We start from the raw sequence: 16499 nt of genomic DNA on the forward strand, positions 1-16499 counted from the left end.
ATTTTTTATAATTGTGCATGTTTTTTGTCTATTGTTGTGTTTTATATTGCTATTGTTTTTATTCGGGCTTGGCCCCATGTAAGCTGCCCTGAGTCCCCTTTGGGGAGATAGAGGCGGGGTATAAAAATAAAAATATTATTATTATTATTATTGTATGCTGTATGTGTATGTGTTAAATGTGTTTGTCAAGTGTTTTGATACCACCAATGGTCTAATCCAGGGGTCCCCAAACTTTTTATACAGGGGGCCAGTTCACGGTCCCTCAGACCTTTGGAGGGCCAGACTATAGTTTTTTAAAAATCTATGAACAAATTCCCATGCACACTGCACATATCTTATTTTGAAATAAACAAACAAAATGGAAAGAAATACAGCCTCATTGTTAATAATAATCATAATCATAATAAAAATAATAAAGAGGGTTGGAAGAGACACCTTGGGCCATTTAGTCCAATCCCCTTCTGCCTTTGTGCACCAAAAGCACAAGAAAGCATTCCTGACAGATGGCCACAAAATTACGATCTGCCAACTGCAAAAGGCCACTCTACTGGGATCTGCATGCATCATTCGAAAATACATCACACAGTCCTAGACACTTGGGAAGTGTTCGACTTGAGATTTTGTGATACGAAAACCAGCATATCTATCTTGTTTGCTGTGTCATACAATATAATAATAATAATAATAATAATAATAATAATAATAATAATAATAATAATACATCATACAGTCCTAAACACTTGGGAAGTGTTCGACTTGAGATTTTGTGATACGAAAACCAGCATATCTATCTTGTTTGCTGTGTCATACAATATAATAATAATAATAATAATAATAATAATAATAATAATAATAATACATCATACAGTCCTAAACACTTGGGAAGTGTTCGACTTGAGATTTTGTGATACGAAAACCAGCATATCTATCTTGTTTGCTGTGTCATACAATATAATAATAATAATAATACATCATACAGTCCTAAACACTTAGGAAGTGTTCGACTTGTGATTTTGTGATACAAAATCCAGGATATATAACTCGTTTACTGTGCTATACTGTGTCTTTGTGTCAATAATAATAATAATAAAGAGGGTTGGAAGAGACCCCTTGGGCCATTTAGTCCAACCCCCTTCCGCCTTTGTGCACCAAAAGCACAAGCAAAGCACCCCCTAATAATTAATTATTAATGAAATAATAATTAAAATACCATTATAAACAAGCAAAGCTTTGGAAGGTGCGCACCAGGCGAGGGAGGAGGTGGGAAAGGCGTGCGCCTGCGGGGGCCGGATAAATGGCTTCGATGGGCCGCATGTGGCCCCCGGGCCTTAGTTTGGGGACCCCTGGTCTAATCAATTACATGTACTACACACACCCAGTCAACACTCCTTCATGCACCCAGAATGCTCCCCATGATCTCAAACTGTGGATCAGAGCGAGGGAAAGGAAATCCCAAACTCAGCAATTTTTTTCCACTTGGTGGGTGGAGGAAGGATCAAGAAAACTGGACATCAGCCTCTGGGTTTGCCTTAGCCCTTCTGCCAGGCAGGGTCTTCTTCCCAGGAGAGCTGGGCACGTGGATGTGGGGAACCAGGAGCAGTTCCTCTCGCCTCCCGTCTGAACTTGGCCAGGGAATGAATGCAGCAAGCTGACATTCCGCTCTCTCTCTCTCTCTCTCCCCTCCTTCCCTTTCTTTGCCGGTCGGCATCTCCACTGTGGGTGGATCTCTGGCAACTCCGATGCCTCTGCTTGGTTCTTGTCATCTACGCGAAGGGAAAGCGGTGAGGCTGGATCCAGAGGAGGCTCTTTTTGGCAAGTCCCAGCAAGGCTGAGCAACTGGAGAGAGACCCGAGGGGAGGGCTGCCTGCTTTCTCCATCCCCCCCTCCTCCTATCCCCATCCTTCTTCTCTCTCCTCTGAGTGTGCCTTGCCTGGGAGCGAGAGAGTGGCAGAGACGCCAAGGAGAAGGCTTCTGCCCGCCGTGGCATTTCTCACGCGAGGAACATGACTGCTTCCCCGGAGGATCCCCGGAGGTATTTCTCCTCCTCTTCTTGCTAAAAGAGAGAGGAGAGGCAAAGGGGATACATATATCCCAAGTACTCCGGAAGAGTGAAAAGTGGAACTTCGGAGGTGGATTCACCCAACAGAGAAGACAGAATGGCACAGCGGGACCTCATCTTCCTGGCCCTGTTGGGCGTCCTTCTCGGATTGTGGCCCGGATGCCACCCCAGCGACACCAGCCAGCCCAGGTTACGCCTATCCCACAAAGGTAAGCCTGCAGCTTCCTTGGAGAGGCGCAGTGCTGTCGTTCTCATCCTGAATGACACTTCTTTGGAAAGGTTTTGTGTTGTCTCCTTTCCCAAACGTGTACTTGGACTGCACCACCCCAGCTAGGAATTCCAGAAAGCTAAAGTGATTTCATCTTGTGTTTGTACCTGAATGTTTATGCAGAAACTAAGGTGAAGAAACATATGCCTGACTTGTATCAAACTAGCATTTCCTATAGACGTCTGAATGGTGTGGTTGTTAGCATCCTTGAGAACCCATGTGGAGCAAAGTGGGATAAAACTCGAGATGATGATGATGATAATTTTGGCAATCGGATCCTTGAAAGCGTAGGGACTCAATGACAACGTGGTGCCATCCAAAAGGGTTAAATACATTTCTCATCATCCCTGTCCAGTATATCAGGAGGGCTCCAAGTTCAAGATCTTCTGTTGTTGTTATTATTATTAATATTATTGTATGACACGGCAAACAAGATAGATATGCTGGATTTCGTATCACAAAATCACAAGTCGAACACGTCCCAAGTGTCTAGGACTGTGTGATGTATTTTTGGATGATGCACGCAGATCCCAGTAGGGTGGCCTTTTGCAGTTGGCAGATCGTAATTTTGTCAATGTCTATTGTTTCCAAATGCCGGCTGAGATCTTTTGGCACGGCACCCAGTGTGTTGATCACCACCAGGACCACTTGTACTGGTTTTTACCAGAGTCTTTGAAGTTCAATCTTGAGGTCCTGATAGCAGCTGAGTTTTTCCTGTTGTTTTTCATCAATGCTATTATTATTATTATTATTATTATTATTATTAATGGAAATTTGACGCTTGAAAGTATAGGTACCCTGTGACAACCTGGCTCTATACATTTCTCCTCTTTCCTGTCTGGCATGTCAAGAGGGCTAGAAGTTCAGGAAAATGTTTATAATAATAATAATAATAATGATTTTTATTATGGCAATCTGACCATAATAGGAAGGTGTTTTTATTATTATTATTATTATTATTATTATTATTATTATTATTATTATTATTAGCAATCTGACGCTTGAAAGAATAGGTTCCCTGTGACAACCTGGCTTTGTACATTTCTCTTCATTCCTGTCTGGCATGTTAGGAAGAATACAAGTTCAGGAAGATGTTTATTATTATTATTGTATGACACAGCAAACAAGATAGATATGCTGGATTTCGTTTCACAAAATCACAAGTCAAACACTTCCCAAGTGTCTAGGACTGTGTGATTTTCGGATGATGCGCGCAGATCTCAGTAGGGTAGCCTTTTGCAGTTGGCAGATCGTAATTTTGTCAATGTCTATTGTTTCCAAATGTCGGCTGAGATCTTTTGACACGGCACCCAATGTGCCCATCACCACCGGGACCACCTGCACTGGTTTTTGCCAGAGTCTTTGAAGTTCAATCTTGAAGTCCTGATAGCGGCTGAGTTTTTCCTGCTGTTTTTTATCAATGCGACTGTCACCTGGGATGGCTATTATTATTATTATTATTATTATTATTATTATTATTATTATTATTATTATTATTTATGACAATCTGATACTTGAAAGAATAGGTACCCTGTGACAACTTGGCTCTGTACATTTTTCTTCATTCCTGTTCGGCATGTCAGGAGGGCTACAAGTTCAGGAAGATGTTTATTATTATTATTATTATTATTATTATTATTATTATTATTATTATTATTATTTATGGCAATCTGACCCTTGAAAGTGTAGGTACTTTGTGACAACCTGGCTCTATACATTTCTCTTCATTCCTGTCCGGCATGTCAGGAGGGCTACAAGTTCAGGAAGATGTTTTTTATTATTATTATTATTATTATTATTATTATTGGCAATATGACGCTTGAAAGAATACCCTGTGACAACCTGGCTCTGTATATTTCTCTTCATTCCTGTCCGGCATGTCAAGAGGGCTACAAGTTCAAGAAAATGTATTATTATTATTATTATTATTATTATTATTATTATTATTATTATTATTATTATTATTATTATTGCAATCTGACCCTTGAATGTGTAGGTATCTTGTGACAACCTGGCTCTGTACAATAATAATAATAATAATAATTATTATTATTATTATTATTATTATTATTATTATTATTATTATTATTACTCTGGCTCTTGAAAGTATATATACCCAGTGACAACCTGCCACCGTCCAAAAGGGGTTAAGTGCATTTCTAATCATCCCTGTCCAGCATATCAGGAGGAGCCCCTGGTGGCGCAATGGGTTAAACCCTTGTGCAGGCAGAACTGCTGACTGATAGGTTGGCAGTTCGAATCCGGGGAGAGCGGGTGAGCTCATCTGTCAGCTCCAGCTTCCCATGCAGGGACATGAGAGAATCCTCCCACAAGGATGGTAAAACATCAAACATCTGGGCATCCCCTGGGCAACATCCTTGCAGACGGCCAATTCTCTCACACCAGAGCAACTTGCAGTTTCTCAAGTCACTCCTGACATGAAAAAAAGCATATCAGGAGGGCTCCAAGTTCAAGAAGATATTCTGTAATAATGATAATGATAATGATAATGATAGATAGATTTGTTTATTGATTAGTCCTCCGACCATATCAACAATAAAAGACAAAAGGCAAGTATACAAAGACACAATAAACACAAATCCCTAAACACTCCTGTAATATTTAGCTAAAATACATTTAGGCACTTAAAACTTCATTAAATAAAAAAAGTTTGGTAAAAAAATTATATTACAACATGCTTTTAAATAAGTACATTGCCATGACAAGAGACTCCGTTTTGTGTTGTTGTTGTGGTTGTTGTTGTTGTTGTCGTTGTCATCATCATCATCATCATCATCATCATCATCATCATCATCATCATCATGGCAATCTGATCCTTGAAAGCATAGGCACCTGGTGATAACTTGGAGCCATTCAAAAGGGTTTTCTCAGCACCCCTGTCCAGCATGCCAGGAGGACTTCAAGTTCAGGAAGATATTCAATAATAATAATAATAATAACAACAACAACAACAACAACAACAACAACAACAACTCTGGCAATTTGACCCTTGCAAGCATAGGTACCCAGTGACAACCTGGCATCATCCAAAAGTGGTTAATTACATTTCTCATCATGCCTGTTCAGCATGCCAGGAGGACTCAAAGTTCAGGAAGATGTTGTTTTATTATTATTGTTGGTTGTTGTTGTTGTTGTTGTTGTTGTTATGGCAATCTGGCACTTGAAAGCATAGGTATCCTGGCACCATACAAAAGCGTTTAACTACATTTCCCATCACTCCTATCCAGCATGTCAAAAGGGCTCCAAGTTCAGGGAGATGTTCTATATTATTATTATTATTAATAGTAAAGGTAAAGGTTTCCCCTGACGTTAAGTTCAGTCGTGACTGACTCTGGGGGTTGGTGCTCATCTCCATTTCTAAGCCCAAGAGCCGGCGTTGTCCGTAGACACCTCCAAGGTCATGTGGCCGGCATGACTGCATGGAGCGCCGTTACCTTCCCGCTGGAGCAGTACCTATTGATCTACTCACATTTGCATGTTTTTGAACTGCTAGGTTGGCAGGAGCTGGGGCTAACCGCGGGTGCACATTCCGCTCCCTGGATTTGAACCTGGGGCCTTTTGGTTTGCAAGTTCAGCAGCTCAGCGCTTTACCACACTGTGCCACCAGTGTGTTAAATAATAATAATTCTGGCAATCTGACCCTTAAAATCATAAGTACCAGATGAAAGCTTGGCGCCGTCCAAAAACAATGAACTACATTTCTCATCACCCTTATCCAGCATGTCAGGGGGCTCCCAAGTCAAGGAAGATGGTCTATCAAAGTTGATCTAGCCCACGTATGTAACTTTGTGGTTTAGGTGCAGAAGCAGTCTAAATAGGGAACTGAAATGTGCCCACTGGACCACCCCGCATGGGTACATGAACTGCACTCACTGCTCACTGGAAAGTGAGCCAATGGAAGATTGGTTCAGAATGACATTTTCTTAGTATGTTTCTCTGAATCTCGGGGTGGGGGTGCGAGTGAATTCCTAAGCAGCCAGATGAATCATTTTCCAAACGAACAAGTGTCATCACACTGTAATTAAACCAACTGGCTGCCAATAAGCAGTCTGCTTCCAACTATGTAGCCCAAAGTAAAATGCTACTTGACTAGGAAACATTCATGCCCCCCCTCCTTTTTTACGGAGCTGTTTTTGACCCATTTAGCCATGGAAAGGGCTCCACCTCACCTTTACCAAATACAAAGTTTGAAAATAAGTCTCAGTTCATATTGAACAACTAGCTAATGCCAGGAAAGCATTACACTGAGTATTGCCAATTTTTTTTACTATGTCTTTTAGTCAACGTGATGCCTGAAGTTTGCTTCACTCCTTGAAACAGCAGTATTAGCTGTAGGTTGAAGTGATATACCCTAGCACAAGAGTATCAAGCCCATTTTCATAGAGGGCCACATCAGCCTTATGGTTGGCTTCAAAGAGTGGTTGAATCCATGGACACAGATAATCTATTGATTATACATTTTTTTGCATAGTGGTCAGTGCTCTTTAGTTTTTACCCAGTTTGGGTCTCCATATGTTATTGAATAAGAACTCTCATCATTTCTGATTATCCGCCACGCAGACTGGGAATAATAAAAATTGCAACCCAACTGCACTTGCAGCTCTGAGGTTGGGGAAAGGACATTGTGAAGTCAGATATCATATAAACAAGCCTTGTATTTAAATTCAAGCTCCACTTTCCTGACTAACGAGAACAAACTGCAGCCTTCCAGATGTTAGGTAAAGGTAAAGGTTTCCCCAGACGTTAAGTCCAGTCATGTCTGACTCTGGGGGTTAGTGCTCATCTCCATTTCTAAGCCAAAGAGCCAGCATTGTCCGTAGACACCTCCAAGGTCATGTGGCCGGCATGACTGCATGGAGCGCCGTTACCTTCCTGCCAGAGCGGTACCTATTGATCTACTCACATTGGCATGTTTTCGAACTGCTAGGTTGTCAGGAGCTGGAGCTAACAGCGGCCGCTCCCGCCGCTCCCGGGGTTTGAACCTGGGACCTTTCGGTCTCCAGCTCAGTGCTTTAACACACTTTGCCACCGGGGCTCACAGATGTTACTGTATCATAACTCCCGTCATGCTGTCTAATGATGAAGAAAACAGGAATTGTAGCCCATGACACATGACACACTGAATTCACAGGGCAGGGACGAGAGACAGGGCTTTTTCGGTGGTGGCTCCATGGCTGTGGAGATTAGGGAAGCCCCCTCACTCATGTCTTTTAGGAAGCAGCTGAAGACCTGGCTGTGGGACCAAGCTGTTGGCCCATCCTAAGATATGAGTTGATATGACCTGATGGATTCTGCCGAACACCGACTGGTTCTGACTTTGGCTCGAAACTTCCCCTGTTGTAATGGTGACATGGTTTTAACTGTTTTAATTTGATTTGGATACCAGCTTTTGTGTTTTATATTTGGTTTTTACTACATGTTGTATTATATGTGGCATTTAATTCTGCCATTGTGTAAGACCGCTCTGGGTCCCCCTGGGGGAGAAGAGTGTTATATAAATTTAATAAATAAATAAATAAATAAATAATTCTTTGGGGATGAACTTAGAATCATAGAATCATAGAATAGTAGAGTTGGAAGAGACCTCATGGGCCATCCAGTCCAACCGCCTGCCAAGTAGCAGGAAATCGCGTTCAAAGCAAATATGCATACAGTGGGGTTCCCTCCTGCCTTGTGATACATATGGAGACAGCAGAAAGTACATAAATGGCAAAATATCACACATATGTACATGCTTACTTGGACCTTTGTGTCATTGTGTTCAACTAGAAGGAAATGTCTTTGCATATATTTGGTTGCGGCTAAGTCAGTGCATATATGCTTATGAGAACAAGTATAGCTGAGCTCAGTAGGCTCATCCTAAACTCAACATATAGTTCTATAGTCCTAGGTTGCAATAGTATGTATACTTATTCAAGGCTCAGTGTAAGCCCACTGTAATTCCACAGGACTTGCATATATGTCTAAAATTAAATTGTTCAGACTGGAATATTATGTACACTGAGTTGCAAGTAAATCTCATGGGAATAAGTGGGTCTTATTTCTAAGTAAAAGATCGCAGTAGCCTTTGTATGTCATATATTCTAGAATTGCCAGCTGGAGTGTAGTTAATAGAATGGTTAGTTTTTTTCAGGTCAAGAGTGACTTGAGAAACTGCAAGTCATATTATTTATTTATTTATTTATTTTACAGTATTTATATTCCACCTTTCTCACCCCAAAGGAGACTCAGGGCAGATTACAATGAACATATATATGGCAAACATTCAATGCCATCAGACAAACAACATACAGTAGAGGCAATTTTAACATTTCCAGCTTCATGAGGGTATGCTCGATTCCAGCCACAGGGGGAGCTGTTGCTTCATCATCCACAAGTGATACCGAGTGCTGTACCTCCTCATTCCTTTCCACGTGTTGGAAAGTTTTATGGTGTTGTAAATTAGTTAAATTAGCCTCCCGCATAAAGCATACCTAAATTTCCTAACTGACAGATGCAACTGTCTTTCGGGCTGCTTAGGTAAACAGCAAGCCAGGCTATTTAATGGTCGGGGGCTTAACTCGACCCGGGCTTCGAACTCATGACCTCTTGGTCAGTAGTGATTTATTTCAGCTGGTTACTAGCCAGCTGCACCACAGTTAATAATCTGTGAGGACTACTGCTATGCTCTAGAGCTGTTTCACAAAAGTCTTCCTTTAGGTTACTCAGTGGAGTATCTCATAAGTGGAGTAAATTTTTGACATTACTGGATAGTATGCTTTAGTTGTGATGTAGAATTCCCACTTCAAGAACAGGCATGTAAGTAAAAGATGGGATGGGTGGGGATGAAGGTTCAGCTCCATCAACCAACTTAGTCATAATTACACAGGCAAGTTTTGATGCAGGATAAGGCTGTGATTCTATACACACTTACCTGGGAATGGAATGGAGCTTTTGAATAAACATACCAAATAATGTCCTGCAATTCAACCTTACTCAAAGTGATGATCTATATATATAAAAGAGTGATGGAATTCGAGCACCGAGCAAAACAACAAAAGTAAAGGGCCCCCAACCTCGACATTGGACAACACAGCCCATCATCCACGCCTTAAGGTTGAAACAACACAAACTCACTTCACGCAGCTCCACATGGAGAGAACCCACAACGCCCCATTGGGACCCATGCCGGGAGGGAGGAAAAGAGAAAACATAATGGCCGCCGCCGCAAGAGGAAAGGCAGGCAATGGGAAAAAGCTGTCCCCTGGGTCCTAGAGCCCGCCCATCATCCGAATTATTTCTCTCCATATACTCTCCCTTCTACAATATCCAACCCATTTTAACACTCAATATTTTAAATATATGCTATCAACCATGACAATCAACACAATCTGACTCCTAATATTTTAACAAGCTTAAAATCACAACACCAAATAAAAAACAACACTCTTAAAACACAGGAATGCCAGACACTAAACAATCACGGCCAGCTAACACCTCCCACCATCTGCCATGCAGGACACAATCCAAGCACCCCCAACAGATGGCCACCCAGCCTCTCAATAATAATAATAATAATAATAATAATAATAATAATAATAATAACAACATCATCATCATCATACAATCCTAACGTTTCTAATATACCCATGATAACGTACTCTATACCCATTCAGAAAACCTACAACATCTCTTACACAACTACAATATCCCTATGATAACGTACTCTATACCCATTCACAACACCTACAACATCTCTTATACAACTCTAATATACCGATGATAACGTACTCTATACCCATTCACAACACCTACAACATCTCTTATACAACTCTAATATACCGATGATAAGGTACTCTATACCCATTCACAACACCTACAACATCTCTTATACAACTCTAATATACCGATGATAACGTACTCTATACCCATTCACAACACCGACAACATCTCTTATACAACTCTAATATACCGATGATAACGTACTCTATACCCATTCACAACACCAACAACATCTCTTATACAACTCTAATATACCGATGATAACGTACTCTGTACCCATTCACAACACCGACAACATCTCTTATACAACTCTAATATACCGATGATAACGTACTCTATCCCCATTCAAAATACCAACATCTCTTATACAACTCTAATATACCGATGATAACGTACTCCATACCCATTCACAACACCGACAACATCTCTTATACAACTCTAATATACCGATGATAACGTACTCTATCCCCATTCAAAATACCAACATCTCTTATACAACTCTAATATACCGATGATAACGTACTCTATACCCATTCACAACACCTACAACATCTCTTATACAACTCTAATATACCGATGATAACGTACTCTATACCCATTCACAACACCTACAACATCTCTTATACAACTCTAATATACCGATGATAACGTACTCTATACCCATTCACAACACCTACAACATCTCTTATACAACTCTAATATACCGATGATAACGTACTCTATCCCCATTCACAACACCTACAACATCTCTTATACAACTCTAATATACCGATGATAACGTACTCTATACCCATTCACAACACCTACAACATCTCTTATACAACTCTAATATACCGATGATAACGTACTCTGTACCCATTCACAACACCTACAACATCTCTTACACACCATTCATACTTACCTCCAACAGACAAAAACACCCAATAATCACAAATATTGTATATTCACAACCTTTAGGAAATAATATCCCCTAATGACGCAGCGTCTTCAACCGCTAACTTACTCAACTTCTCCAATGAAACGTCGCACGTTTGAATTCGATAAACGGAGTCAACCCCCACTATTACCCCACCTTCTCCCAACCCAACAGTTCCAAAACATCCAAATATCACTACATCCAATATCATCCAAATAAACAACCAAATATCAGTACTCCTCTGACACAAAACTAACAGTGCTCCATACAGTCATACCACCCACATGACCTCCAAGGACTCTACAAACAATGCCACCTCTTCCACTTACAAATACACATGATCACCAACCCACACACTCACACACGACTGGACTTAATATCAGGAAAAAACCTTTACCCTTTACCTTAACTACCTCCAATTCCTCAATACTTTATTTCCCATACCACCAGACTTTGCCACAGCAACGCGTGGCCGGGCACAGCTAGTGACCTATAAACTGCTGATCCATGGAGAAAACAAAACAAAACAATTGCACCCAGTATAAATTACCAGCCTCTCACATCAGAGAGCTGGACAGGCATTGCTGTAAGTAATCTGAAATATTGTATTTAAAGTTAAATGTGTTCTGACTGGAGGAGGCAGGAGAGATATTCTTCTGACTCTAATGCTACTTTTATAGAGTAGGGGCAATTATGGGTTATCAAGGGATATGGAAGGAGAACAATGGAGGAAATAAAAGGAAAATGAACTATCTTGATTTGTCTCTGCGAAAATTATACTTTCAGTGAGACTTGATTTGATTGGGCATAAAAATGTGTTGAAGATTTCTCTTACGTGTGCATCATGTCCTTGGCATTCTGGTTCTAAACATCAGGGTTATTAAATGTGCCGGCAGTGCTGTTGGAACATTCCAATAGTGCCCACTTCAGATGTCTTGAAATTTCATGCTGGACCAGGAGTGAAGGTAATGCAAATAAACAGATTTCGCATTAGCGTATTAAGTCATTGATTGGTCTTCCTGAAAGGAAATGGCTTGGTTGACTTTCCCTCTACCTCCTGCTACACACAGACATACATGCACACAAACACACACAGTATCTCTTTGGTTACAGGGATTTCAAATTACCCTAGCAACTATTAACAAGAAATTGTGCATGCTGGGAATAATTGCTGCAATCAGACACATGCATAAAATCCTATTGATCTCAAGTACATTTGCAGTCTTTTTTCTGTGCGCAGTACAACAACTATCCTTACATTCTGTAGTCATTTCCAGTCAAATATAGACATCCAAACTCAATACTGACTCTCCTTCTTTCTTTCTTTCTTTCTTTCTTTCTTTCTTTCTTTCTTTCTTTCTTTCTTTCTTTCTTTCGATGAACGCAGGATGTGGGACGGGGAGAGAAGATTGGGCTGAACCAACCTTTTGTATTTCTGCACCGCAGTGTATTAGTTGACAATTTTGGCTGCCTTCCCATTAGAATGTTGCTGGCTTCTGTATTCATTTGCTGGCATATATGTTTTTTTCCACTGGTTAAAGTTAATAGTATATTTCACTGTGTTTTACTTCAGAAGTTCCAGGGAAAACATAACACATCATAAGCCTGGAAGAATTTACATGGGGAAAAATCTCGTCTAGAACCACAGTACAAAGCAATTAGCATTTCTTCAGTATACTCAATAAGTAAAGGTAAAGGTTTCCCCTGATGTTAAGTCCAGTCATGTCTGACTCTGGAGGTTGGTGCTCATCTCCATTTCTAAGCCCAAGAGCCGGCGTTGTCCGTAGACACCTCCAAGGTCATGTGGCTGGCATGACTGCATGGAGCGCCGTTAGCTTCCTGCCGGAGCGGCACCTATTGATCTACTCACATTGGCATGTTTGCGAACTGCTAGGTTGGCAGAAGCTGGAGCTAACAGCGGGTGCTCACTCCGCTCCTGGGATTTGAACCTGGGACCTTTCGGTCTGCAAGTTCAGCAGCTCAGTGCTTTAACACACTTTGCCATCAGGGCAAAGATGGGGGGAAATGCCCTCACAGTTGAAGTTCTTCTTTCCTATATGTGTTCTGTGACCAAAAGTACTGTATATACGCGAATATAAGCCTAGTTTTTCAGCCCTTTTTTAAGACTGAAAAAGTCCCCCTCGGCTTATACTCGGGTGAGGGTTCTGGTTGGCTTATATTTGGATCAGCTTATACTCAAGAATATATGGTACATTTATTATTTTTCTCTATTATTGTTGCTGCTATTACATTTATTTTACTCTATTATTATTATTATTATTATTATTATTATTATTATTACATTTATTATTTCACTCTGATATTATTATTATTATTGCATTTATTATTTTACTCTATTATTATATTCGGGTCAGCTTATATTTGAGTATATACGGTATAACCCTACTTGCCTAGTTTCCAACAGACCTCACAATCTCTGAGGATGCCCGCCATAGATGTGAGTGAAATGTCAGGAGAGAATGCTTCTGGGACATGGCCATGCAGCCCAGAAAACTTACAGAAACCCATCAATTTAATGTTATGAAATCTTAGGAGATGTTCAGAAAGGCACCAAAAAACAGAAAACTTGTAAAACTAGAACTCCAGGATCCCATAGCACTGAAGTGGTGGCCAAACCACATCAATTGACAATGTAGATGTAGCCTCAGTCGCAAGGAAGGGAGCAGAGATGTTCTTGATGTCCTAATGATCAACAGCCAAGCTTTGGAGTTTTCTGCCAATAAGTATCACCTGGATCCGAAAGTGGGTTTGTTCTCTGCTTAATATTATGCACCTGGAAGCCTTGCTGGGCTGGGTTTTGTATTCTGGAATTTTCCTCCTTGTTTTAAATCTGGAAGATTGGACTCTGGATGCTCCAGCTGCTTCTATGGTAGGACTCTGTTTCACTGAACCTTTGTTTTTGAGCTTGAAAAGCCCCATAAAAGCGCTTAAAAGGTTTTATACATATGTAAAATTTACATAAAGTATACAAAGGTAACCTAATTGTATAACATTTATTAAAATATTGCTCTTCTTTCTGCCAATGTATTTTTAGTCACTCTACGCCATTATGTATGGATGATATATATATATATATATATATATATGTGTGTGTGTGTGTGTGTGTGTGTGTGTGTGTACTGTATATACTCGAGTATAAGCCTAGTTTTTCAGCCCTTTTTTAAGACTGAAAAGGCCCCCCTCAGCTTATACTTGGGTGAGGGTCCTGGTTGGCTTATATTTGGGTCAGCTTATACTCGAGAATATATAGTACATTTATTATTTTTTTCTATTATTATTGGTATTATTACATTTATTATTTTTCTCTATTATTGTTGCTACTATTACATTTATTTTACTCTATTTTTTATTATTATTAATACATTTATTATTTCACTCTGATCTTATTATTATTGTTACATTTATTATTTTACTCTATTTATTATTAAATGTATTATTTTCCTGTCATTATTATTATTATTATTATTATTATTATTATTATTATTACATGTATTATTTTACTCATTTTTTATTAAAAGGATACATAAGCACATTTACATTGAAGAAGATGAGAATAATGTTTTGATCAGAGTTGGACAGTCTTATCTTAAATTTGAGCTTGATGTAAATATTCAAAAACATTTAACCTACTGATGCCTCAATTAATGTAATTTTATTGGTATCTATTTTTATTTCTGAAATTTACCACCCTCGGCTTATAGGAGTCAATGTTTTCCCAGGTTTTTTTTGTGGTAAAATTAGGTTCCTCGGCTTATATTCGGGTCGGCTTATACTCGAGTATATACAGTACATGAAACACATGTACACAATAACACTTATCACCTCATTACAATTACAGTTGTTTGTCCCCATCCCCCCCCCTTTTTACGGGCAGCTACCATAAATTTACTGGGAGTCACGGCTGCCATCAGACAGCTTCCAATCTTCACTCGTGTCCCCCACCCCCAGCTCCAGAATTACAGAGCAATCATGAAATTGGGCACATCTGTAATCACGGGGAGAAATCATGAATTTAGACAAAATAGCACTAAGGACCCGTTTTTTGGCTCAAAGCAACATGTGATGGGGTCCATGACAGTGTCTGTTCTGTTTCTAAGCATGCCATAGTGAAAAGGGGCATTCCAATGGGCGATCCTTAGCAGTGAGCTGTCATCCCTCTTTACAGAAGTGCATAATAACTCATTCCCTTTGCAAAAAATGTTTTAATATTATTAATGACAAATATAGCATAATAGAGGCATTGTAGAACAGAGAGCAGGCAGTTTTCCTTGGCTGGTTTGTTCCAATTATAACATTTTACTTAGCAGAGAGCTGTCATCCCAGTTTATAGAAATGCATGATTACGCCTTCCTATGGAAAGAAGTGGTTTAAAACAGCATCCCTGTTTCAAGGTACCAATGGGTTTTGAAGCAGAACAATTGGATCCCATGGAAAGCAATGCTTAAAAACAGCATCCCTGTCTCAAGAGTCCAGTGGGTTTTGATGCAGAACTGTTGGATCCCATGGAAAGCAATGGTTTAAAACAGCATCCCTGTCTAAAGGGCCCAATGGGTTTAGACAGTGGTCTTCAAACTTTTTAAGTGAAGGGCCAATTCACAGTCCCTCAGACTGCTGGGGGGCTGGACTATGATGAAATAGTCCAAAATTAGGATTGTTGTTGTTGTGTGCCTTCAAGTCATTTCAGACTTAGGTCAACCCTAAGTCTAAAGTTTAGGAAAGAGGCCAGGTAAATGACCTTGGAGGACTTTAGTTTGGGGACCCCTGATCTAGCCAATCTCATAGGACCATAGGTAAGGAAAGTGACCTCCAAAAGCCATCTAGATGGTTTCATAAGGCCATAGATAAGAAAGGGATCCTCAAAGACCATCTAGATGGTCTCATAGGACCATAGGTAAGGAAAGTGACCTCCAAAAGCCATCTAGATGGTCTCATAAGGCAGTAGTTAAGCAAAGAGACCTTCAAAGACCATCTAGATGGTCTCATAAGGCAGTAGTTAAGCAAAGAGACCTCCAAAGACCAGGTAGACTTAGGTCAACCCTAAGTCTAAAGTTTAGGACAGGGGCCAGGTCAATTATCTTGGAGGGCCACATCTGGTCCCCGGGCCTTAGTTTGGGAACCCCTGGGTTTAGATGTAGAACAATTGGATTACATGGAAGGCATTGGTTTTAAACAGCATCCCTGTTTCAAGGGTCCAGTGGGTTTAGATGTAGAACTATTGCATCCCTGGAAAGGGATTCTGGCAGATTTGCATAAAGAAAAAAAAAGCTGGGGCTGGAGACTTATTGCCTATGTGTGATGAGGAAGATAGCGGGCGCCTACAGGAAAGCACTAGAAATCTGATGAGAGGAGAATGAATAAAAATGTGCGAGGGAGGACTGGAAGTTCCCTATTTCTCTCTCTACTTAACTTAATGATGCTTCTCAATACTGTCGTTTGATGAGAGACTTAATGTT

At 40.2% G+C, this 16499-nt stretch overlaps 1 protein-coding gene across 3 annotated transcripts in view; it reads left to right on the plus strand.

Annotated features, from left to right (window-relative positions):
* The first annotated feature begins 1558 nt into the window (after window positions 1–1558).
* sema3e (semaphorin 3E) overlaps window positions 1559–16499 on the plus strand; it is a 273165-nt gene continuing 258224 nt past the window's right edge. For 2 of the 3 annotated variants that reach the window (XM_016993947.2, XM_008111441.3), the window contains exon 1: window positions 1566–2268. In XM_016993947.2, coding sequence (XP_016849436.2) covers window positions 2157–2268 — 112 coding nt within the window. In that variant the 5' untranslated portion in view covers window positions 1566–2156. Of the gene's footprint in view, window positions 2269–16499 lie in introns of all 3 variants that reach the window. The other variant, XM_062981861.1, reaches the window with a different exon arrangement.

This window comes from Anolis carolinensis, chromosome 5, assembly GCF_035594765.1.
Source record: "Anolis carolinensis isolate JA03-04 chromosome 5, rAnoCar3.1.pri, whole genome shotgun sequence".
Taxonomy (NCBI): domain Eukaryota; kingdom Metazoa; phylum Chordata; class Lepidosauria; order Squamata; family Dactyloidae; genus Anolis; species Anolis carolinensis.